This window comes from Arabidopsis lyrata (genome assembly GCF_000004255.2).
Source record: "Arabidopsis lyrata subsp. lyrata unplaced genomic scaffold ARALYscaffold_6, whole genome shotgun sequence".
NCBI classification, from domain to species: Eukaryota; Viridiplantae; Streptophyta; class Magnoliopsida; order Brassicales; family Brassicaceae; genus Arabidopsis; species Arabidopsis lyrata.
Window position 1 is genome coordinate 5,304,052 of NW_003302550.1, and position 24,709 is coordinate 5,328,760.

General features: G+C 35.6%; 6 protein-coding genes across 10 annotated transcripts; 5 read left to right on the forward strand and 1 right to left on the reverse strand.

Moving 5' to 3' along the window:
• The first annotated feature begins 829 nt into the window (after nt 1–829).
• On the forward strand, nt 830–2,220 carry LOC9307621 (NAC domain-containing protein 83). Its single transcript, XM_002871505.2, has 3 exons — nt 830–1,359; nt 1,449–1,696; nt 1,777–2,220. Exons 1-3 carry the CDS (start codon nt 1,179–1,181, stop codon nt 2,113–2,115), a joined length of 768 nt encoding a protein of 255 aa, XP_002871551.1. The 5' UTR covers nt 830–1,178; the 3' UTR covers nt 2,116–2,220.
• Nucleotides 2,221–8,720: 6,500 nt separating this feature from the next.
• Nucleotides 8,721–10,266, reverse strand: LOC9307622. Its single transcript, XM_021022700.1, has 3 exons — nt 9,873–10,266; nt 9,070–9,196; nt 8,721–8,980 (listed from the first exon to the last, which is right to left on the reverse strand). The coding sequence occupies exons 1-3, from the start codon at nt 10,064–10,066 to the stop codon at nt 8,897–8,899; spliced, it is 405 nt and encodes a 134-aa protein (XP_020878359.1). The 5' UTR covers nt 10,067–10,266; the 3' UTR covers nt 8,721–8,896.
• Nucleotides 10,267–10,599: 333 nt separating this feature from the next.
• On the forward strand, nt 10,600–12,042 carry LOC9309672 (GEM-like protein 5). Its single transcript, XM_002871506.2, has 3 exons — nt 10,600–11,131; nt 11,215–11,489; nt 11,583–12,042. The coding sequence occupies exons 1-3, from the start codon at nt 10,774–10,776 to the stop codon at nt 11,811–11,813; spliced, it is 864 nt and encodes a 287-aa protein (XP_002871552.1). The 5' UTR covers nt 10,600–10,773; the 3' UTR covers nt 11,814–12,042.
• Nucleotides 12,043–12,679: 637 nt separating this feature from the next.
• LOC9307623 lies at nt 12,680–15,437 on the forward strand. The gene has a single exon (XM_021022693.1). The coding sequence runs from the start codon at nt 12,862–12,864 to the stop codon at nt 14,866–14,868; it is 2,007 nt and encodes a 668-aa protein (XP_020878352.1). The 5' UTR covers nt 12,680–12,861; the 3' UTR covers nt 14,869–15,437.
• Nucleotides 15,438–17,324: 1,887 nt separating this feature from the next.
• Nucleotides 17,325–19,305, forward strand: LOC9307624 (protein TIFY 9). Of its 5 annotated transcripts, none has more exons than XM_021022698.1 (5): nt 17,328–17,526; nt 17,607–17,772; nt 17,878–18,040; nt 18,366–18,476; nt 18,927–19,261. In XM_021022698.1, the coding sequence occupies exons 1-4, from the start codon at nt 17,334–17,336 to the stop codon at nt 18,465–18,467; spliced, it is 624 nt and encodes a 207-aa protein (XP_020878357.1). In that variant the 5' UTR covers nt 17,328–17,333; the 3' UTR covers nt 18,468–18,476; nt 18,927–19,261. The 5 variants fall into 5 exon arrangements, with proteins under 5 accessions (XP_020878353.1, XP_020878357.1, XP_020878356.1 ...); XM_021022697.1 differs by having other exon boundaries at nt 17,330–17,526; nt 17,878–18,098; XM_021022699.1 differs by having other exon boundaries at nt 17,330–17,526; nt 18,366–18,423.
• A 2,527-nt stretch (nt 19,306–21,832) lies between these two features.
• Nucleotides 21,833–24,707, forward strand: LOC9307625 (putative pentatricopeptide repeat-containing protein At5g13230, mitochondrial). The gene has a single exon (XM_021023024.1). It carries the CDS (start codon nt 22,202–22,204, stop codon nt 24,668–24,670), a length of 2,469 nt encoding a protein of 822 aa, XP_020878683.1. The 5' UTR covers nt 21,833–22,201; the 3' UTR covers nt 24,671–24,707.
• The last annotated feature ends 2 nt before the right edge of the window (nt 24,708–24,709 follow it).

Consider the following 24,709-nt stretch of genomic DNA (forward strand, 5'->3'; position numbering starts at 1 on the left):
AATCAATGCATTGAATATATATACGAAATATGTTTATATTGAATATCGTATATATTTTTTTAATTATACAATATTATGAATGATTCAATGACATAATTTTCTAAATATTGGAAAACTAATTTTTTGCTTTTTAATATTTATGTTGGTCAACGCCGGTCAAACTGGTCAATGCCAGATTCCGGCGAAAAGTGTACCAGAAAAAAATGTTCGTGATGTTGGCGACATGACTATATATAGTTCGTATGTGTGGGCATGCGATACATATAGTTCATGTAGTTTAAGATCCATTATTAAACTTTACATGTGTGGCCATGTTTTCGCGGATACTTCGTGTAGCTAGCCATCTTTTTTCCAAAAAAAAATCCTAAAATCCTAAATATTTGTGGAGATAGTTTCAAATATGGAATCTCAAAGGGGTATATATGTAAAAATAGACGAAGAGGGCGAGCTCCGGCTGTCAGCATGACGTAAGCTGACTTCAGCAACACCGCTTTAGCCGCGACCGTCCCGAATGGACCCAACTTTTCTCACTTATAAAACTCCACCGGCTCTCACAAACCTCAATTAATGTAAATGACCATAATGCCCTTGGATCTATTAAATACCAAAAGGAAAATGATCTTAATCTAAACTAATACTTGAAAGCAAGCAAATTGGATGGACGACTTAGCTTAGGTTGGCTAATGTTTGTAGTGAACATAAATATTATTTTAACCTCCACGTTATTTTTGTTTGAGTGTATGATTAAGCCATAATTTGTTTCTTTAAACAAACTAAAAAAAAAACGGAGTTGTTTAATAAAGTAGTCCTTTTCATTTGTATAGACAATTATTTATGGTAAAAAAAAATGTTTGAAGAGTTTACACTTTACATATCAAAAAGGAACAAAAGAAGAGGAGGTAGATACCGACTAAAAATAATAATTGAGAGACATAATCAAAAATATAAGTAATGAATGAATATTATAAAAAAAGAAAAGAAAAGATAGATTTATGAAAATGGCGTCAAAAGAAGAGGAAGGAGATTGAGTATGGTTTACGCCAAAACAATACTAATAAATAATAATAAAGAAAAGGAGTTGTTCTACCTTATAAAACCCCACACCTTCCTTGTTTCCCTCTTCCTACACCGCACTCTCTTCTTCTTCTTCTTCCTTCTCTCTCCTTGTGTTTGGAACCATGGATAATGTTAAACTTGTTAAGAATGGTGTCTTGAGATTGCCACCTGGATTCAGATTTCATCCTACTGATGAAGAACTTGTTGTTCAATACCTTAAGAGGAAAGTTTGTTCTTCTCCTTTGCCAGCTTCAATCATCCCTGAGTTTGATGTTTGCAGAGCTGATCCTTGGGATTTACCTGGTAAGCCCTTCTGATTCTTGCTATAATTAGTAAGTTTTCAATTTCGAGTCTCTGACCTTTAGGCTCATAAGATTCTCTATGTTTTTCAGGCAATTTGGAGAAGGAGAGGTACTTCTTTAGCACAAGAGAGGCTAAGTACCCAAATGGGAACCGGTCTAACCGGGCAACTGGGTCTGGTTATTGGAAAGCTACCGGTATTGATAAACGGGTTGTGACCTCTAGAGGAAATCAAATCGTTGGTTTGAAGAAAACTCTTGTGTTCTACAAAGGCAAACCACCTCATGGCTCCAGAACCGATTGGATCATGCACGAATATCGCCTCTCTTCTTCCCCTCCGGTACATATTCCCACTCTCTCAATTTCCGGTTTAGGTTCCGGTTTAATCTCCTCCACTAAATTAGATTCTAATTTTTGTAGAGTTCTATGGGTCCCACTCAGAACTGGGTTCTCTGTCGTATCTTCTTGAAGAAAAGAGCCGGTAACAAGAACGACGACGACGACGGAGATAGCCGGAATCTTAGACATATTAATAATAATAATTCGAGTGACCAAATTGATATAATTACAACAAACCAAACAGATGATAAAACGAAACCAATCTTCTTCGATTTCATGAGAAAAGAAAGGACAACAGATTTGAACCTTTTGCCTAGCTCTCCTTCTTCCGATCATGCTTCAAGTGGAGTCACGACGGAGATCTTCTCTTCTTCCGATGAAGAGACCAGTAGTTGCAATAGTTTCAGAAGAAATCTTTAATTTAATTTTCATGTTGACTATCTTAATAAGTTATAATAATTTTATATTAATACGACTCTCTTTCCTTTATTCCATTTTTTTTACTTGAAAACGAATCTTTGTCCTCTCTTTCGTTTCGGTTTTTATATGATTTCGTGAAATTTGGTTGGAGTTTTATCTGAGTAATTAACCACCCGTTTCAGGAAAATGTATTTAACTTTATTCTCAAGCAAATTTCAGTTCTTCTCCAACGGTCCACTTATTGCAATACATATATGTTTATAAGTCATTGTACAAATTTAGAGTATAAACTTTCTTTATTTGGAGATGCTACCACAAACGGAAAATATATATTTTATTTGGAAAAAAGGAAAAAGATAAAGAAGATGTAGCTTGTTTTTTACACGTTCGTTTGGGTTTCTCTCCATGACATGACAATCCGATCCCATGCCGGAATTATTAAAGAGTATTTAAACTTAAAAATGATAGTAATAAATTAATAATCTTGTTATTATTAAAAAAAGGTATGTATTAGTATTGTTTAAAGAGGAAATTATTTCCTCTTTGCACGTGACTGTGATGTTATTAAAATGTGTACATAATACTTACTCTTTGTTTTTTTATTTTTTTTCTTTAGCTGTATTTTTGTAGTTGTGTGTATATGATTACAATTATGCATGGAGGATTACAACTAAAAAGGGTAATAATGGCACGGAGAGGCTGTCAAAGAGAGCTTTTTGTCAAAAGTGCACAAAACGTAATAAGAGTGTGATGAGTAGTTTTACCTCTTTTAATGTCAAAAAGGTCATAATTATTCGGTGGAAACAACACAAGTATAAATTTACACATTTCAAACACAAAATATCGTAAGAAAAAAAACCCAAAAAAGCTATTCATGGTTTACAATGATCAGTGATCTGATTTCAAATAATGTCCCCACTAATAAATGCCAAAGTTAATAATCTTTCCCCTAACTTGTATAAGTCAGTTTTTTTAAGGTTCCTTTCATCTTTCTTAAGTGCCATGTAGTTTAATTATATGTATAATTAGTTCATTTAATTTAGTTATTTAGGGGTAATGACGAGAAAGAGCGTATAAATTAAGGGAAAGAGAACGCAATAGAAAGATGATGAATATGAGGTTAAAATTAGTGATATCAGACCAAAAATAGAGAAATGAACTAAGGTTAATAAATGTACAAAAATCCTAATATTTGAAGCACTTCACAATCCAAAGAGAGACGAAGAGAAGATAGACAATAAAGGTGAGAAGAAGTAGAGAAAAAGAGAGAGGGAAAATAGGAATGGTGAGCAGCATCACGTCTCTATCTTTCAAGGATACGTATTTGTCCAAAAGAAAAAATGGAATTAATCTTTTAACAAATAATTAATGGAGATCGAAGTGCTATTTCGGAAAATTAAACAACCGAAAATATTGTTGCAAAAAATAAGAAACCGAAAATAGTAATATCCCACCTGCATTCCCTCTTTTTAGTGTGTCCTTATTGACGAACCAATAATTTTCCTACTAGTAGATTGCAGAAGAAATACTCTCAAAAGAAATGTAGCAGAGATACTCTCAAAAGATGTTTGCTTGCACATGTAATTTAAGAGGAATTGGTGTAAAAAATTACCTTTTAATAGTTTAATTTGCTCTAAGAACAATATTTCTTGATAATTTTCATTAGTGAAAAAAAAAGAAACTCGCACATTGGATAATTTTTGAATATATCTTTTCAATAAATGGAAAAATAATCCATGTCGTCATAGGATTCTAACATGGAAGGACTACAAGGAAAATTATACAAGAATCGATTCAAATAAAAAAGTAGATGGAAAGATATAACTTATTTATGAGCAAAAAGAAGAAACAAGCATAAGAGGTTGAAAGAATCACAAATAAGAACCAAATTCCGCAAGGATAATATATTCCAAGAGGATCAAATCTCTCTCTCTCTCTATCTTAAGATTCCATTCCAATCTTCAAACCTACTCCAATTATTAAAAAAAAAACATTCTATGAGAATTACTGAATTCTGTTTTAACAGCATCTGTTACTGTTGTCTCCATCGAATTACTATGCCTTACGCAACTGAATTGAAAAGTTAGGTAACGGTCTGATGAGTGTTCGAGCAAGTGAGACACAAAACCTACCGAAGAAAAATAGCGCATTAAATATTCGAATTAATTAAGACAACTTCGTTAAAGTAAGATAATATTATTAACTCTTAGATTCATCAACATCTGTATACCTTCGAAAGCCTAACCTCTATATATTGGCATTTTCCACAAAACAATTCTTATGTGATAATTTGACACAAAACAATATTCTTCTATATTTGTATACCTCATGTAACTATAAACCAATATTATTTTCTATTGATAAAAAAAGAGTCGGGATAGCTAGGCATTTGATTTATGTTGAATAACTAAGTTAGCTGAAGTAAATTAAAAGAATAAATATCCTATATTTGCTTTCTTTCTAGTTCATATATATACATATTCGATATTAGTGGTGGTAGAGGCATATAGTTGCGATTTCTTGTACTTGCAAGCAATCCCAATCAACTTAGTGATTATCGATTGAGTGAAATTAAGTAACAACTTTATTATCATCTTTTAATTTTTTTAAGGATTGTTTTCATGTTCCGTATGCCACAAGGAAAGATAAAGAATATTTTTCCCGACACAAAGAGAGAAATTTCCATTTGGATTCTTCGTACGGCATTATTGCTATTAGTCATTAGATATAGTGGATAGTGGATTTGTTCAAATGTTTTGTTCTGTTTTCCCCACAAGTTACTCTTTGACTCTGATTATATAGGGATAAAAGATATTAAATTAGTACCGGTGTAGCACAAATTTTTGTATACAGAACATTTTGAACTATATATAATCTAATACTCTATCAAGTATCAACCATAACAAATATGATACTACAATCAAATAAAAGAGAATAACCATGAATGGCGCATACATTCATGTGATTTAAAATACATTTAATTAATTTGATTTTAAACCAAATACATATTAATTGTCTAATTGGTAACGATACAGTGAAGAACTAATTATAAATTTTCTGAAAAATTCTACTGGAACAACATCGAATTAAACATGATGTTAATAAATTACTTAGCAAAACATAAAAGTGGGGTGTTCTATTTGTTCCAGAAATAAAATACCATTCTATTTATGTAAAGTTATGAAAAGATAAATGACTTTAGAAAAGAAAAAGAAAAACAGATGATAAATGACTTGTTTTTGGAACCAAGAAAAAATAGGAAATCTGATAGATCAACAGTGACTTTTTTTGTTAAGTTACTTGTCTTAATCCCAAACTTATACAAACATTCACTTAAAACTTAATAATTTTAAATTTTGTGGTTATTCAACCTATTTTCATTATTTAATTATATTATTTGAAAATTAAAAAAAAAATGGTTGATGATTTGAAATACAAGATGGTGAGAACTTATTTTGCTTATAAATATGTATATATATGATTAGAGATAAGTGGTACGATAAAGAGTGATATACAATACGATAGTAGTCCGATAATGAGATTTGACTTTCATCTCTACTTTCCCCTAGTTCACAGTCACAATGACGATCCTGGTTGTGACATATCGATGTATCATGTATAATGTATATATATGTGTACAATAAGCAAAGTGCATCTCAAAATTACCTTTTTTTTTTTTTTTTGCAATTTCAGTAATAATATTCAAAAGAAAAGAAATATACACATCATGAAAAAATGATTAAAGAAAAGAGGAGAAAATAAAGAAGGAAGAGAAGGTGGAAAGAGTCGTATAATGCTGACTTGTGTTTCGTGAGATTCAAATTTGTATAAAATTCCAAATGGGCTGCGACTTGGAAGACGTGGGAGACCCACACACTTTCACAAATCTTCCATTACCCACACGCCTTTTTCTTACTTATATCGCATGGTTATGTCTTATGTGTCACTTCCACCAACCACATTCAATATGTATGTATATCCATCTTAGATTTATTGTCTTAATGTTAGACTAAATAAAACTAATAAAGGAACTCTAGCTAGCTAGTAGTTAGTTGTAAGAGAATATAATTTGTCCATTAACTAGACTCGTTTAACCCAAGTGCGATTGGCTATGAACTAGTTAGAGGAGTGCTTTTATAGAGCTACCAGACCGAGTTGGCGAGTTCGAGTCTGAGGTAGACTGGTATGAATGTCTGATCAAAAAAAAAATAATAATAATAATAATAATTGCATGCATGTCAATAAGACAATAAGTGAATGTGGTTATAGTGTTATACTCAAATGCTAAATGCATACACAAACGTAAACATTAGTATAGACATAAACGCTGAAAGCGCTAAATGTAAGCATGCATATTACTTTGTCAACTCAATTCAATAAGACTTGATCCAACCGATCCAAATCTAAACTTGATATAAAAGCTAATGAATATATTGACCCAAACTAGTGTAAATAGCCAAACATAATTGAGAACACAAAAAAAGACAGCGCATAAAATGAGATTTAATACTAAGAACATTTTCACAAGAAACACTAAAGTGCATCATCATTTATCAAAAAATTAGAGCTATATATATATATCCTGAAATCCAATTCTTTTCTTTTTTCTCTCCCAACCACCACACCATAATTAAACTACATAAAACAAGAATGAACCTAGTTGGGTAAGCAAACTCAAATAAACCCAAATTGCAAGAGAATCTATTTATAATTTATTCGTCAATATAGTTTTATTTGGGTTTAGAGTCAGAATCTCTTTATGGCTCTTGCCCGTTCCCATAAGTCCTATTACAAAGCACTTAAAGAAGAGGGTGACGTCAGTCCCCAAAGACATGTTGCCTAGACTCTAAGCAAAAACTTGAGATGTGACTCTTCCCTTATTCATTTCTTGATGACAACACAAACCTAAACCCCTTAATTACTTAATTAAGACCCCAAGTGTCTATTTTGATCACCAGTCGGATACAAAATCAAAACGTTAAGAAGAAAACTTTGAAGTTGGTAATTCAACCAGTTAAATCTATCGTGGGAGGTAGGCCAAGTTAAGCCAAAAACCAACCAATCAAAAAGAGAACAAAATTACATGCTTTGATCTCCAGTCCAAAACATTTTGTCGGTAAGATTCAGAATCTCTTGGTTAGTAAAATATAGATAAAAACACGCGAAAAAGATAGTGTTTGATATTTTGTGTAGAGGTTGCGTGCGAAGAAGCAAAACCCCTTGTGAGGGAGTGACTTGAGGATCAGCTTCAGCTTTCTGAGACATAATGACAAATAACAAATGGGTTTGATATAGGAGTAGTTTTACTTACATCACATGTTTAGCTTTCCTCTTGTGGTCCTCTTTCTTTCCTCCAATCTCCAAGCAAAATCCTACACATCTCTTGAAAATTTTGTAAAACCATGGACCCCATTAAAGATTCAGTTGTATCTTCCTTAATTGACTCTTTTTTGAGGCATGATTAGACTTTTATAGCGAAGAACTTATCACAAAACTTCATCAAAGCCTTAAAATTCTTGCTATAGATAGACATCTAAAAAAATGGTCCCAAATAACCTAACAAAGCCACTTCACACGCTGAAGAGGCAACTCTCACTGTTACCAGATTCCAACAAAACAGAAGAGGCTTCTGTGATTAGAAGCAATTTGAACATTTAAACAACAGACAAGGCATATGCTTGGTGACAACTACAGTTGCACACCTGTATTGCACTAAAATTTATCTGCCTTTTTACCTTTGCACGCAACTCCCTATTCACCAGTCTATCAAACTCCAAAAAAACAAAAAAAATCAAACTTCATCAAGTTGCTGAGGGATTATGAACATGACTTGATGTTACCCTTAATCAAAGACTCACAGGAGAAGTGTAATACTTTTGTAAGGCCCTGCAGACAGAACAGAGAGTCAAATTTATGATTCTTCAAAATTTAGCAACAATACATTCTGTGTTGCTAGATAAAAATTAATCTAAGAAAACTGTAAATGAATATATATTTGAATTTATAAACTCAAGAGATACTAAAACCTACAAACTTAATACTGATTTCAATATCTTTGCACATACATTAGAAGCCAAGATTGAAGTTGCCCACAAAATTCAGTATGTGAGAGGCCCAAGGAGGGAATGCGATGATCTTAAAGTGCTAGTTTCACATAGAGCCATGGCAAGAGGGCTTAGGGACTTGTGACTTGAGATAGTTGTAACTTGTAAGGCTACTATATCTGCCTAAACTGATTGTAGGTTTTGTTATGATCAACCTGTAGCATGTGGACCAGCACCGTCCTGCATAGGACGAGCCCATCTGCTGATCAGTTTTTTTTTTCCATTTTGCAAATTCAAGAACCAGTCTGGCCCTCTTTTAAACACACTGAACACGTCATTTTCCTATGTAGTTTCTAGATTAACCAAGCACTGGTCCCATGGTTCATATACCAGAAACCAGAGTAGATCTTGAACACTTAAACCAGAGAACCAGGTTCAAACTGGGCGGCTGGTTAGGACTGGCCCATCACACCATCCCTACCTGTGGAATTTTAAAAGACGAAGCGAATCTCTCTACATGAAGATTAGAGTCTTGTTGAGTCATAGCCAAGAAAGCACAAGAGTCGAGACAATAGAGGGTTCATTCATGAATCAGTGAAACGATACAGAAGAATATATATTCCATTTATCACACATTCTATAGGGTTATTCTGGATCTTAGATTGTTTCCAGTACATGCAACAGAACGACTCAACTTCACAAGCAATATTAATCACAAGAAAAAAGAAGACATTGTATCATGCTGGGAGCGCGAAACTAGGTTGCTTCCACTGTGGCGGATCCATCACCAGGCAGGGATCTGATTTCTCAAAGTCAGCAACCTGTAAACAAATCAATCATATGAATCTTCAATAGAAAGAAAAAAACAAATGACACGAGTTGCATGCAAGAAGAAGACATATCAAAGCACCTTGTTCCCACACTGAGGACAATGGTGCTGTTTGTTCCAGAGGCAATCCATTGAAGGGCAGAGAAAGCAGAATCCAAGCATAAACGGCATCATGCAAGCAACAACAGCAGCTACACCAGGTTTCGATCTGTTTCACATCCAAATATGAAAATACATATCACAAACAAAGAAAACGTAAACCACAGGTCGTCACAATGAATATTAGCACATAAAAGAAAAGGTTGTGACAATGAATAAGTACAGTCTCATGCTCTTAAAATGCTTCAGAAGAATGAAAAATGTAGGCCCTAAACACAAATGCCGAGAAACGCGAAAACATAAAGCAGATTAACTTCATTAAAATCAACCACCGCAGGGATCAAAACAGAAGAGATCCTGAAATTAAGCACCATCTAAATAACTCCACCAATAAGGGCAAAATGTTGTTAACAACAGAAGAGTCACAAAGCAGTAGCTTTATCTTATCAGCTTAAACATATTTTTTGAGAGAAATTAACAATAACTGGCTTCATCAATGAGTTTTGTAACAGTTTGTTCATATAGAATCTCACATTTCATATGCAAAAAAAAAGCTGTCGTTGATCAAACATTGCTAATGAAACACGCAATCCAAGTTTGAGAATCCTGAAGCAATCGATCAAACAAAACCTAAATTCTTCATCTCATACTCAAAAACCACTGGCAATAATGATTAGAGGTGCTAATTTTTCTACTAAGTATTGAAATTGCCGATTGCAAATTCACTCGATTTATTATAATCGAGTCGTAGAAGAACAAGACTCTAAAATGGTATAGGTGAAAACCTGAGATTGGTGAGACCAGTGTCGCCGCAATAAAGGCAATTGAAAGGAGCAGGTGTGTCTCGATAAATCGTTTGCTGAATGGGAGCACCCAACGGATCACCATAGATAGCATTCGGCGGCACAATTCCGGCCTGATACGGATTCTGCCCCGCGTAATACGGAACTCCGATCACCGTTGTTCCCTCTTTCGCCATCTCCTTTATTTCTACGATCAACGATTTAAGATGAAGCAAAATCACAGCGAACAAGTATTTTAGAAAATGACGAAGCTGATTTCGAAGAGTCTTTACTTATGATATGAAATTTTCCAGAGAAATTACGCGTAAGAAGGTAGATGGAGTTTCAAGGAAATTTCCAAATCTCTGACGATTACACGCGTGTACTTTTAATTTGAGATTATTTATTAGTTGATATTTTGATTCCAAGGAATCACCCGTCTAGAAGATAGAGGGACTCCACACTTAATGGGCCTTCTGTGTAAGAAAGAACTTAATACATTTATTGGGCTATTAATTGTCTAAACCAGCGATCCACTACAAAAGAACAACGTGTTTAGGCCTTCTTTGCCGACATACAAGAAGATTCACCAAAATCTGATAATCATTGAATGACACAGAGACCTTTCTAGTATGTTTCTAAAATCTTGTACTTATCAAGAACAATTCTTAAACTATATCGGTGTTCTTTTCTTATTGGTTAAGGATTAAACAAAATGTCAAAATCCAGCATAAAATAGTCAAACTCTTAATCCCAAAGGTAAAACATCATCAAAACCGCGTTTTATATGTATAATCCAATCTTATAAATTTAAAATCAAAGTTAAGCACAATCCATCAAAATCCATTTCAATAGAAGAAGAAGATCGTTCTAGAATCATCAACCAATTCAGAAAATTTCAGACATGACAGGATCGCAAGGAGAAGAGACTCACCAACCTAAGATCGTTGATCAAGAACAACCCAAAACTGTAGAAACAGAGCACCAACCACAGCCACAACCAGAACCTTCTTCATCGTCTCCTGATCAGAAGAAATGGGGTACTCACGTGATGGGAGCTCCTGCAGCTCCCGTGGCTCATCCCGATAACCAACAAGCGGCGGCGTGGGTCGCCGGAGATAACCAGCAGACGCAGTATCAACCGTACGTCATCTACTCTCCTGTCGAAAATCATAATAACAACCCTCTTGAACCCGTCATCGGAATGTTCCATACCTGGAGTCGCAAGGCTGAAACCGTCGCACGTAACCTCTGGCACAATCGTAAGTCTCCTTCCACTTAATTGGAGCATTTGGACCAAGCAAGTTTGAGTCTTTGACGGATTTCGTGGGTTTTGTTTCTGCAGTGAAGACAGGGCCGTCTATGTCGGAAACAGCGTGGGGAAAGGTTAATCTGACGGCGAAAGCGATAACAGAAGGAGGATTCGAGTCGCTTTTCAGACAGATCTTTGGAACAGAGCCAAACGAGAAGCTGAAGAAAACTTTCGCTTGTTATCTCTCAACGACGACAGGTCCTGTTGCTGGAACTCTGTATCTTTCGAATGCTCGCGTCGCTTTTTGCAGTGATCGTCCTCTGTACTTCACAGCACCTTCTGGTCAAGAATCTTGGAGCTACTACCGGGTAAAGTCTTGTTTTTGTAAAAGAATGAATTTGGAGATTGTGGGATAAAAGTTTAAGTACAATGTTGTTTGATGTTTGATGGTTTTGTGGCAGGTGGTGATACCTTTGGGAAATGTTGCGACTGTAAATCCGGTGGTGGTGAAAGAGACTCCGCCTGAGAAGTATATTCAGGTGACGACGGTGGATGGTCATGACTTCTGGTTCATGGGTTTTGTGAATTATGAGAAGGCTACGCATCATCTGCTTACCAGTGTCTCAGATTCTCAAACCGCACACGGCTCAGTCTCGGATTCTCAAACCGCACACGGCTCTGTGTCTGTTTAAAGCATATTCCTTAATGTTTTGTACTTTGGTTTTCTTTAGTTGTGTGGTTGGTTTTTGCTGCTCATGTTTCTATATGTTTATGTAAATTATGTATCAGAGCTGGACTTTTGTGAGTCTCAGAATCTCAATTTGTGTGTTGATCAGAGTTGGTTTCACTGATTTATTGATTTCGTCTGCAGTACTAGTTTCTTTCTAATGGTTATTGCGGACTTTTGAGCCGAATTCTATACATTTCCGTGTTAGAGCTGTAATTGTTTACCCCAAGCCACAATCAAACTATGAGTTTTAACAATCTTCAGAAGATCACAGAAAATGCCACTAGACGGTCTTGACCAAACTCACTTAATCTTTGCAATACTTATTCCTTCTACCTTAGTATCCATTAGACCAAACTCACATGTAAGCTAGTAATTTCTGCGATCTCGTCAGTCGTCACAGCTAGCATGGCAGGCAATAACCATCCATATCTTACATAAATGACTTTCTTTTTTATTTCTGTAAATCTATTGGTTTCGTACTGTACTTTCCACGTTGTTTACTGTTTGAATCCTTAAAATACTCAAAACTAGTACTACATAATTCGAACTCCTCGATCGTCAGATTCATCTAGAAAATAGAGCAATATTTTAGTGATGAGATGACAAGTGGTGGACTGAATCCTAGAGATATTTATTTCATAAATCAATGAGACTTTTATAATCGTTGATTCCTTCGCCGCCTCCACGGATCTTTGGCCAATCAATTTTGACTATTATAATACAACATATAAAGTCAAAAGTCTTTCCAAACAACGTGATCCCCAAGTCAGTGAATTGCATAAAAAATTAATTGATTTTAAGTTCTCTATGCATATACATATAAGGATATATTTGATCTTTTTGTAAACAGAAGTTATCCTTATCAGTTTGTAACAATTTTCGGAAGCTCTAGCTAATTAGTCGGCTTATTCACATGTATATTAGGTGCAGCCTCTAGCCTCCTTAATTCAATAACACAATCTTCTAAATAGTTTCTATCATCTATCACTTCTAATTTCTAAACAAAAACCATGCCTCCTTCTCCGTTGCTTGGTCCACCAGAGCTCAGAGATCCCAACTCTCTCCTCCCAAAACCCATCACAACTTCTGGTCCCAGCAACCCTTTCATGGACGCAATGGTCTCAAATTTCAACAACTCAACTAGAGTCAACGTCATCTCTTCTCCTCCCATGGGCTACACCGAGAACAATTCCGCCACACACCTCTCCTCAGGCAACCCCTGCCTCGACTTCTTCTTCCACGTTGTTCCAAGCACGCCTAAAGACTCTCTGGAGCAGTGGTTACAGGGAGCTTGGGACCACGACGCCTTGACCACTCTCAAACTTATCTGTAACCTTCGTGGAGTCCGTGGCACCGGAAAATCCGACAAGGAAGGGTTTTACACGGCGGCTTTATGGCTCCATGGTCGTCATCCCAAAACTCTAGCTTGTAACCTCGAGTCCCTCTCTCAATTTGGATACTTTAAAGATTTCCCAGAGATTCTTTACCGGATTCTACAAGGATCTGACATCAGGAAGATCCAGAAATCAGAAAGGTTCAGGAGGAAAACTGAAGCATCTCGAGGTAGAAGAGCTCCTTTCTATCCCAATCACTCGGGTGTCTCATATGGCGGTCGTCCTTATGGTGGTCGTGGACGTGGATCCGGTCGCCGCGGTGGTAAAAGGAAGCCAGTGGCCACAAGGGAGCTGAGAGTAGCTAACGCAGAGAGGAAGAACCAAGCGGAGAAAGCCAGAGCAAGCTTGGATCGCAAGAAAAAGAAGGTTTCAATGGGGAAGGACGCTTTTACAAGATATTCTCATGATCCAGACTATCGGTATCTCCACGAACGCGTCTCTGATCTATTCGCAAATCAACTAAAGAGAGATCTTGAGTTTTTGAAATCCGACCAAACAAACCAAATCTCTCTTGCTGCTAAATGGTGTCCATCGCTTGATTCTTCTTTTGACAAAGCAACTCTTCTCTGCGAGAGCATTGCTAGGAAGATCTTTCCTCGAGAATCATTCCCTGAATACGAAGGCGTTGACGAAGCTCACTATGCCTACAGAGTTCGTGATCGTCTAAGGAAAGAAGTTCTTGTTCTTCTGCGGAAAACTCTGCAACTCCCTGAAGTCTACATGGGAGCGAGAAACTGGGATACCCTTCCGTACAACCGTGTAGCATCAGTGGCAATGAAGACGTACAAGGATATATTCTTGAATCACGACGCAGAGAGGTTTCAGCAATACCTTGACGATGCAAAGACGGGGAAAACCAAGGTAGCTGCTGGTGCTGTGTTACCTCACGAGATAATCAGAGATTTAGACGGTGGAGACGGTGGACAAGTAGCTGAGCTGCAATGGAAACGAACGGTGGATGATCTGAAAGAGAAAGGTTCTTTGAGGAATTGTATCGCTATCTGTGACGTTTCAGGGTCTATGGATGGTGATCCAATGGAGGTTTCAGTCGCTTTGGGTCTGCTAGTCTCTGAGTTATCAGAAGAGCCATGGAGAGGAAAGCTTATAACTTTCAGCCAAAACCCGGAGATGCATTTGGTGACAGGAGACGACTTGAGATCAAAATCAGAGTTTGTGAGGAATATGCAATGGGGAATGAACACTGATTTTCAGAAAGTGTTTGACTTGATTCTGAGAGTTGCGGTAGAAGGGAAGCTGAAACCGGAAGAGATGATCAAGAGGGTGTTTGTGTTCAGTGATATGGAGTTTGATCAAGCGTCTTCGAGCAATGCATATGGAAGGCAGTCAAGGACTAATGGATGGGAAACTGATTATGATGTAATTGTGAGGAAGTATAGACAGAATGGGTATGGAGAAGTTGTGCCGGATATAGTGTTTTGGAACTTGAGGGATTCGAGAGCAACGCCGGTGCCGGGAAACAAGAAAGGAGTGGCTTTAGTAAGTGGGTTTTCGAAGAATCTGATGAAAATGTTTTTGGAGCATGATGGAGAGATTGATCCTATGATGATGATGGAGGCTGCTATTTCTAAAGATGAGTATAAGTCGCTTGTTATAGTTGATTAAAAACTTTAATGATTTTGGGCTTTGGTTTTGTATTCCTAGTTTTGGTTTGAATCTTTTAATAATATGAAACTTTGATTGCATTTTATTTTAGTAAATTTGGCCCATTGATTTATTTTTTCTCTTACACCGAACCAATCCAATCGATCCGACAACTCCAACCTGGCTTTTCATCCTCAATCGATGCTCTAGTGGGGTCTCTTTGTGTCTTGTCTCCTTTGCATAAAGGAACCATCTTTTCTTTGCATGTAGTTACTCTCAGGCGATCTGGAGACCTCTTTCTTATTCGATTTTGCCGACTCTCAGATAAGCTTCTCTTCCGAACCTGCCTCACTCTGATTTTGCCGACTTTCCAAGTTCAATACTAACGACTTGCCTCTTCAGCTTCACAGATCCCTCGCTTACGGTCTGATCTCACATTAACTATGGTTCTAATTGGGTTATTACGTATGTGGGTTTATTCTATTGGGTTTTGATTACTAAATCTGTTCATGTATTGGGTCTTTCCCATATAATACTGCCCGGGCTGGGCCTGTAAGTTTTTAGTTTCTTAAATTTATTAATTGCAAGCCCTTCAAAAAAAAAAAACACTATGGATGGTCTCTCGGCGATGAACGACAACAGAAAACTACCGTTTCATCTACTTTCTTCAAATGGGCTATACTACTCCAAATCATGAGTTTTTCTTCTCTAAATGGGTTTACTACCTTAAGGGGCTTTTCTATTACATTTTATGCAACAAACTAACAAAAGAAAACAATTGATAATATGATGAAATTTACTTAACATTACAGTTTGCATATTTTTGTTTTCGTTTGAAGATTGCATTCTAAAATTTTGAAAATTTTATAATTTGTCTTAGATGAGATTAAAGGGGTAAAAGAAGGGCAAAGTCGTATATGAAAGATGGATAAGAGGGGCAAATTAGTGAGCTTGTAAAATACATCGACATTAAAAATCGGCAGCACTGACAAAAAACGTGAAAATCCTCCAAGGAAGAAAAGAATAAATAAGGCGTATTGACTCAGGCAGAGAAACTGATGGAGAAGTGCGCCTTGCCGCCTAGTGAATAATGATGTATTGACATTAACAACATTAACTACTACTACATCTCTTAACACGTGAAAGACATGCATCTAAACTCTTTCTCTTTCGGCATCAAACATAAACTTCTTTTCCTTTTAATACATAATTCCTTTTTAATTATTTATTTGTTCAAGGCTTTGAAGCCACATTCATTAATTTATTTTAGTTTTGTTAATCAATATATTCAGTGAATTATATGATTGCTAATTTATTTTAAGTTAACATGCAATATAATAAGTTATCAAGTTTAATTTAAATTTGATCAGAAGATAAGAAAATTGAGGTCAATTTAATTCGGAAGTGGTTCAAGGTTTTCTTTTCACAAGATAGAAAAACGTGACTTCATTGAATCCCTCTAAAACTTTGTTGGAGGAAAATGTAGAAATTTGTAAATCTGGTAAAGAAAAAAGAGCGGCCACATATCCTTTCAACAAAAGAAAACACAAGGAGCGGATACATATGAAAAAACACCACCCAAAATGCCAAAATGTGAAACTAAAAAGGTAAAATTAAAACATTGACACATATCATCCAAACGATCGACCGGTCATTTCTGGTTTGGCAGAAAACAAACTTCCAACTTCCACGTTCCAACTTGACCAGATTTTCTTTACATTCCAATGGGTTTGAAAATCTTTGTATTTAAACTTTTTCAAATTAAAACACTAAAATCACCACCGACATTCTATTGTTCTGAATCTCTATTTGTATGTTTTATTGGTAACTCTTCTGAATATGATGAAAGTTTATTGGTGTACACTCTTGTTTAAAAATGTAAAAAAATTCAGTTGTATTATTATTAGGTCAACTAATTCCTGAATAGTAATGTCAAGAATATTGTTTATTTAAAAGTCAATAAGACAACAAAAAAAAAAAAAAGTCAATAAGACTGACCTGTAATATGTGATTTGCTATACTAGTACTTGCAAGATTAAAATCATATAAAAGGTAAAAGTGGAAAAAGAAAAACATGTCTCGAGAAAAATATACAGATCATAGACTAGAGAGTAGGAAAAACGTAAAATGTCAGAAGAACCCAATGTGACGAACAGTAACAGAAACATGTTAGCATGCTCACCAAAATTTGAAGATATTTTAAAAACATCACTACTATGTTCATTGGACTTCCGTTATTTCCGGATAAAATAACCAAAAAAAAAAAATCTTCTTTTCTGCGTAGCAATTACAGTAGGTATATTAAACAATTTTAACATGTGTTTTAAATCATTAAATTAATTAGATAAGAGGAGGTTGGGAGCCTAATAAAAACAAAGAAAAGAAAAAAGTGGTTGCGTTGCCAATTGTGCCGAAAGAAAGAGAAAGCATGAACCTCGTGCGTTAATGATATCAAACGGGTATACATACATTTTAAAAACTCTCACATGAAAATCAAAATCCTTTATTATTCCTCCAATACTTCATCTCTCTGGATCGCTCTCACTTTCTATGATCAAAGAAGAAAGATGTCGAAAGCTACCGTAGAACTCGATTTCCTTGGCCTCGAGAAGAAGCAAACCAACACCGCTCCTAAGCCTAAGTTCCAGAAATTTCTCGACCGCCGTCGTAGTTTCCGAGGTTTCTTTTCACCTTTTTTTTTTTTTTTTGAACGATTAATCGGTTCTTTTTTAAAAAATTTGGAATTAATTTCCTTACAGAAATTCAAGGTGCGATTTCGAAAATCGATCCGGAGATTATCAAATCACTGTTAGCTTCCGGTGCTAACCATTCCGATTCATCAGCCAAAACTCGTTCGGTTCCGTCTACACCAAGGGAAGATCAGCCTCAGATCCCGATTTCTCCGCTCCACGTGCCTCTCGCCAGGTATTTTTGTTTTTTTCCGGTAAAGTTTTTTTTTAATATTTTTTTTGGCGCTTACAAGGAAAGAAGAAATTTTTTGAAATTCAAATTTTCGAAAACTCTCTTCAGGTCCAGTACGGAAGTCGTTTCGGGAACTGTTCCAATGACGATCTTTTACAATGGAACCGTCTCCGTTTTCCAAGTGTCTCGTAACAAGGCTGATGAAATTATGAAGGTCGCTACGGAAACAGCTTCTAGGAAAGACGAATCGTCGATGGAGACAGATCTTTCGGTAATTCCCCCGACCACTCTAAGACCAACAAAGCTCTTTGGCCAGAATCTAGAAGGAGGTTAGTAGAGTACAAAAAATTAACAAAAAAATTCACTTAGTGCTTGATTCTTCAAGAGTTTATTAACCTTATTTAGATATTGTTGCATGTGTAGATCTAAGAAGAGTTTGTTGTTAGAGAGGATTTTGTTGCTAATTAGATATGAATGACTATAGATTATGCCAAAGATTCCCTAAAATTTATTTAGATATTTATAAACATTATACTTAAAACGTATAAACATGTGGTTTAATTTCTGATAAGGAAATGGTTTATGTGTGTGTTTAGATCTTCCCATCGCCAGGAGAAAATCACTGCAACGTTTTCTCGAGAAGCGCAAGGAGAGGTAAATATTCTTCAACAATCCAAGGATTTTTACCCCACAAATAATTAAATAAGGTTTTAATTTTTCTCCCTCTGTCGACTTTTTTTTTTTTACTAGTATAATTTATTTAAGATACTACTAGTAATTAAGGTCCTGCCTCTTTTACCCTCATTCAAGTTAAGATTCATCTAGTTTTGTTCAACAAAGCACATGCTTCTACGTAGATAGTAGTAGTAGATAATGGAGATTAGTAGTAGAGGTATTACGTAGGTTATTATAGTGCAACTTTAAAAACGCGTTGGCTTTGACTCTATTTCAGCTTGCTACACCGACAAGTTATCTTTTTCAAAATGATTCGATTTATTAATGATGAGAAAATGAGGAGAAACACCGAAAGAAAATTGAACTTTTGTTTGGTTTTTATTGGACCATAAGGCGAAAGAAATACAGTATCTGTTTATAATACTACAAGTTACTACAAAACGCGGTTTCACATTTTCTTTTTCGTCTTTTTGTGTTTGCAGATTAGTATCAACATCTCCTTACTATCCGACATCGGCCTAAACGATCTCTTTTTTAGATTGGGACATGGACCAAATTTGTTATTTTCAACCACACTTGGAAGACATGGATGTTCGTTTTGGATTTGGCCTATTCCCAATCTCTTTTGAAGCCTTCTTCGTCGTTGCTAAATCGTATACTATTCACGACACGTTTTTAGGAGATTACGTTACCTTCTAAGATTATATATATATATATATATATATATATATATATATTAGTATTGTTTTTTTAAATGTTTATTATCTTTAATGTCATTGATACTTTAATTTAAGAAGCTCTCTGTTATCTCGTGACATCTACTTTTGTTTTATTTGGTTTAGTACTATTTGGAAAAGAAAAGAAAAAAAGATGGCTAACTACACGAAGTATCCGCGAATACATGACTACACATGCAAAGTTTAAAAATGTATCTCTAACTACACAAACTATATGTATCGCATGCCCACATATACGAACTATATGTAGTCATGTCGCCAACATCATAAACAATTTTTTCCGATACATTTTTCGCCGGAATCCGGTATTGACCAGTTTGACCGTCGTTGACCAATATAAATATTCAAAAAAAAAAAAATATAGTTTTTTAATATTTATAAAATTATGTTATTGAATCATTTATAATATTATATAATTAAAAAAATATATACAATATTCAACATAAGAATATTTTGTATATATATATTCAATGCATTGATATTTATAATTAGTTAGTTTTGATAATTTCAAAACTAAACTAAAAATAAAATAAAAACCAATTAGGTAAAATAATTGTAAATATGAAATTTTTGTATAATATGTTTTGTAAATATGAAATTTTTAGTTAGTTTTGTATAATATGTTGTTAATTTTTGTATCTAAAATTATTACAAAAAATTATTTTAATAATACAAAAAAAATTAACAACATATTATAAAAAAACTTTAGACTAGAGAGTATTTAAAATTTTCTATTTATAATTATTTTACCTAATTGGTTTTTGTTTTATTTTTAGTTTAGTTTTGAAATTATTGAAACTAACTAATTATAAAAATCAATGCATTGAATATATATACAAAATATTTTTATATTGAATATTGTATATATATTTTTAATTATACAATATTATAAATGATTCAATAACATAATTTTCTAAATATTAAAAAACTAAATTTTTTTTTTTAATATTTATGTTGGTCAACGCCGGTCAAACTAGTCAATGCCGAATTCCGGCGAAAAGTGTACCAAAAAAAAATGTTCGTGATGTTGGCGACATGACTACATATAGTTCGTATATGTGGGCATGCGATATATATAGTTTATGTAGTTTAGGATCCATTATTAAACTTTGCATGTGTGGTCATGTCTTCGCGGATACTTCATGTACCGGCCATCTTTTTTCCAAAAGAAAATGAACACGCCTCTTTCAGCATCTCATGAAGCTTCCGTATTAAAAGAATTGTGCTCATTCATCTTTGATTTTATTGGTTGGTCTAGTTTAGTTTGTCCTTATTATTAATATAATGGAAACGAGATTAAGAAACACGTGAATATTAGTTATATAATACGACCAAGTCATGCTGACTAAGGTGTATAATTATGTCAAAAGTCTCAAGTCTTGACATGAGTTTGGTGGAATTGTAAATTGGGAAGAATAAGAAGAGAAGGCCAGAGCGAGCGTACTTTGTGTGTTTCTTTTTGACCATTGCCACTTTCATTGAATAGTATCCATCACTAGCACTAAGTAACAGTGGCATGGCTGGTCCGGATTTAAGAAACAAAAACCACACAACCATTTAATGTGCGTCTTTTTCATTGAAACCAAAAATCCTGTAGCTTACTGATATTGAAATATACACCACTGGCATATATTGGGATATTTTTCTTATATGTATTTTTTGTTACAAATGTTTTAGTGTCGTAAATATTTGTGTTTAGTTTGTTATTAGAACAACATTAAACAAGCAAATTGCTTCTCAGTTAAAGAGAAAACGTAAATGAGGTCATCATTTCTTATTATCATCTAATGGGATGACATAAACTACTTTTCATAATGCAATGGCAATGAGTCAATGACATAAACTACACAATGGCTCATGAGAGTACGAAACTGACGTTTTTGTTTTGGAAACGAAATACTATCTTTTCAGGACTGCTTGATCTATTTTATCTTCCCAACAAGGTTTATGGAGTAACATTTTTTACAGGTCTATAAGTTCTAAAAGCCAATGATTCAAATTAGTCTTAACCTAGGAATGTTTTGTTTTTGGTCTTATAACAATTCTGATCCCTACTATTAAAGACTAATTTCGTAAGTACGATTAATTAATTATTTAATCATTTGATTCAACATAGTCTCAATAGTTTAGCTAGTTCGTTTGGAACAAATCTATGTATCCGATTAATCCCAGTATGAAAAGGTGGTTTAAGCATTTGGTTCGTTTAAATAGCTCCGGTGGAGGAAGCACCAACCTAGGGACTAAATTAACATTTGGCCATATCAATCCAATAGAAAAAACCAACCTATGTCAACAAATCGTCGAAAAACAAAAACTGTAATATCTGATTCACATCAATTTGAAAAGAAACTTTAGAAACAGGGATACTAAATTTGAGGAAAATCCTTGTAAATTTGCTGATAAAATATCGATTGCTACAAACCATTCAATATACTAAACAGAGAGATTCAATCCCCAAACCAAGAAGAAGTTACATTATTTACAATTCACCGCTATTAACACTAAGCAAAAAAATAAAATCAAAACAGATTATTAAAAGGAGATTGACGAATCGGAACATCAGTTTTAAAAAGCTCGATTTATATAATCCGCATGATTTATAGGAAAGCACCGTTGTAGTGCAAAATATTCATCATCTGCTCCGATTCGAAATTAAGTATCATCAAAATTCAGAAAAACAAAACAAAATCTAATCTAGCAATATTGGCTTCGAAATGCAAAACTTAAACACGGAAAAACAAATAAAGAAGAGTATGTTGAAGAAGATCTAACGAGAGAAATCTGAGTCTGTTAGGCTAATTCACAGCTAAAGTTTACTTTATAGGTGAAGAAGCCTTAGACTCGGAGAAACCCTAGTTATCGAATTTGGGCCACATGGGTCACACTATGACACCTTTCTGATCCGGCCCATATCTCATTATTCTAAATCGGTTTTTCCAGAAACATTTGATCTCAGTTGGGATAGACCGGTTTATTCAAAACCGGATTGGACACTACTCCTCTCTCAGCTCGAAATCCGCATGATCGGGTTCTTGAGAATAATTCATGTTGCGGAGAGTCGTAGATTGATGATCCAATGCAATCGCATTCGACAATGTGGGTTTTCTGTGCAAACAGCCGAATCGTCTGTGCAATGGTCGGATTCGGTAGTCCCATGCTTAGACTCTCATGCTTATGGTACAATGCTCCGTCGCTGCATTCGGAAAAACGACTCAGTTTCAGCAAAGGCTATTCATTGCGATATCTTGAAGAAAGGAAGCTGCTTGGACCTTTTCGCCACAAACATTCTACTCAACGCTTATGTGAAAGCTGGGTTTGACAAAGATGCGTTGAACCTGTTCGACGAAATGCCTGAGAGAAATAATGTCTCTTATGTTACTCTTACTCAAGGGTATGCGTGTCAAGATCCCGTTGGTTTGTATTCCAGGTTGCATCGAGAGGGTCATGAGCTTAATCCACACGTCTTCACATCTTTCTTGAAGTTGTTTGTTAGTTTGGACAAAGCTGAGATTTGTTGGTGGTTGCATTCTCCTATCGTTAAGCTTGGTTATGATTCCAATGCTTTTGTCGGAGCTGCGCTTATTAATGCTTACTCCGTTTGTGGTTCTGTTGATAGTGCAAGATCTGTTTTTGAGGGGATTTTGTGCAAAGACATTGTTGTTTGGGCAGGAATTGTGTCTTGCTATGTAGAGAATGGATGTTTCGAAGATTCTCTTCAGCTGCTGTCTCGTATGGGGATGGATGGTTTCATGCCCAACAACTACACCTTTGACACGGCGCTTAAGGCTAGTATTGGGCTAGGTGCATTTCATTTCGCCAAGAGTGTTCATGGCCAAATCTTAAAAACATGTTATGAGTTGGATCCTCGTGTGGGTGTTGGTTTGCTTCAGTTGTATACACAACTCGGAGACATGTCTGATGCTTTCAAAGTGTTTAATGAGATGCCAAAGAATGATGTGGTACCTTGGAGTTTTATGATTGCTCGTTTTTGTCAAAACGGTTTCTGCAACAAGGCGGTTGATATTTTTATTCGCATGAGAGAAGGTTTTGTTGTCCCTAACGAGTTTACTTTAAGCAGTATTTTGAATGGCTGTGCCATCGGAAAGTGTTCTGGCTTAGGTGAGCAACTCCATGGCCTTGTGGTCAAGGTTGGCTTTGATTTGGATGTCTATGTCTCAAATGCTCTTATTGATGTATATGCCAAATGTGAGAAAATGGATACCGCTGTGAAGTTATTTGCTGAGTTATCAAGTAAAAATGTGGTAAGCTGGAACACAGTCATTGTCGGGTATGAGAATCTAGGCGAAGGAGGAAAAGCGTTAAACATGTTTCGTGAAGCGCTCAGAAATCAGGTGTCAGTAACTGAGGTAACTTTCTCAAGTGCTCTTGGAGCTTGTGCTTCTTTGGCGAGCATGGAGCTCGGTGTCCAAGTTCATGGACTGGCGATAAAAACCAATAATGCCAAAAGGGTTGCAGTGAGTAACTCATTGATAGATATGTATGCAAAATGTGGTGATATCAAAGTCGCACAAACTGTGTTCAATGAGATGGAAACGATAGATGTAGCTTCATGGAATGCGTTGATCTCAGGCTATTCCACACATGGACTGGGTAGACAGGCATTGAGAATCTTTGACATTATGAAGGGTAGCGATTGCAAGCCAAATGGTTTAACATTTCTTGGTGTTCTGTCTGGATGCAGCAATGCAGGATTAATAGATCAAGGTCAAGATTGTTTTGAGTCGATGATTTGTGATCATGGTATTGAACCATGTTTGGAACATTATACGTGTATGGTCAGGCTTTTTGGAAGATCAGGGCAGCTTGACAAAGCAATGAATCTGATTGAAGGGATTCCATATGAGCCTAGCGTTATGATCTGGAGGGCAATGCTTAGTGCCTCAATGAACCAGTACAATGAAGAGTTTGCAAGGAGATCGGCAGAGGAAATACTAAAGATCAATCCAAAGGACGAGGCAACATATGTTCTACTATCAAACATGTACGCAGGTGCAAAACAATGGGCAAACGTTGCTTCCATTAGGAAAAGCATGAAGGAAAAGGGTGTCAAGAAGGAACCTGGTTTAAGTTGGATAGAACATCAAGGTGATGTGCATTTCTTCAGTGTGGGTTCATCAGATCATCCGGATATGAAGCTCATAAATGGAATGCTGGAATGGCTTAACATGAAAGCAACACGAGCCGGTTATGTTCCTGATCGGAATGCGGTCCTGCTCGATATGGATGATGAAGAAAAGGATAAGAGATTGTGGGTTCACAGCGAGAGATTGGCTTTGGCGTATGGGCTTGTTCGAATGCCATCATCAAGAAATCGCATACTGATAATGAAAAATCTACGGATATGTTCGGATTGCCATAGTGCTATGAAAGTGATATCAAGTATCGTGCAGCGAGATCTTGTTATCCGAGATATGAACCGGTTCCATCATTTTCATGCAGGAGTCTGCTCTTGCGATGACCACTGGTGAATGAAGCAGACTACGTACATAAACACACATTTCAACTCT

Excerpts from the sequence above, each read along its gene's own strand:
- LOC9307621 (XM_002871505.2), top strand. The coding sequence starts at position 1,179 with ATGGATAATGTTAAACTTGTTAAGAATGGTGTCTTGAGATTGCCACCT. Across the intron at positions 1,360-1,448 it reads TGATCCTTGGGATTTACCTG|GCAATTTGGAGAAGGAGAGG; the intron begins GTAAGCCCTTCT and ends TATGTTTTTCAG. Across the intron at positions 1,697-1,776 it reads GCCTCTCTTCTTCCCCTCCG|AGTTCTATGGGTCCCACTCA; the intron begins GTACATATTCCC and ends TAATTTTTGTAG.
- LOC9307622 (XM_021022700.1), bottom strand. The coding sequence starts at position 10,066 with ATGGCGAAAGAGGGAACAACGGTGATCGGAGTTCCGTATTACGCGGGG. Across the intron at positions 9,197-9,872 it reads ACTGGTCTCACCAATCTCAG|ATCGAAACCTGGTGTAGCTG; the intron begins GTTTTCACCTAT and ends GATGTGAAACAG. Across the intron at positions 8,981-9,069 it reads GTCCTCAGTGTGGGAACAAG|GTTGCTGACTTTGAGAAATC; the intron begins GTGCTTTGATAT and ends ATTTGTTTACAG.
- LOC9309672 (XM_002871506.2), top strand. The coding sequence starts at position 10,774 with ATGACAGGATCGCAAGGAGAAGAGACTCACCAACCTAAGATCGTTGAT. Across the intron at positions 11,132-11,214 it reads ACGTAACCTCTGGCACAATC|TGAAGACAGGGCCGTCTATG; the intron begins GTAAGTCTCCTT and ends TTGTTTCTGCAG. Across the intron at positions 11,490-11,582 it reads AATCTTGGAGCTACTACCGG|GTGGTGATACCTTTGGGAAA; the intron begins GTAAAGTCTTGT and ends GTTTTGTGGCAG.
- LOC9307623 (XM_021022693.1), top strand. The coding sequence starts at position 12,862 with ATGCCTCCTTCTCCGTTGCTTGGTCCACCAGAGCTCAGAGATCCCAAC.
- LOC9307624 (XM_021022694.1), top strand. The coding sequence starts at position 17,334 with ATGAAAATCAAAATCCTTTATTATTCCTCCAATACTTCATCTCTCTGG. Across the intron at positions 17,527-17,606 it reads CCGCCGTCGTAGTTTCCGAG|AAATTCAAGGTGCGATTTCG; the intron begins GTTTCTTTTCAC and ends ATTTCCTTACAG. Across the intron at positions 18,099-18,365 it reads TGGCCAGAATCTAGAAGGAG|ATCTTCCCATCGCCAGGAGA; the intron begins GTTAGTAGAGTA and ends GTGTGTGTTTAG.
- LOC9307625 (XM_021023024.1), top strand. The coding sequence starts at position 22,202 with ATGATCGGGTTCTTGAGAATAATTCATGTTGCGGAGAGTCGTAGATTG.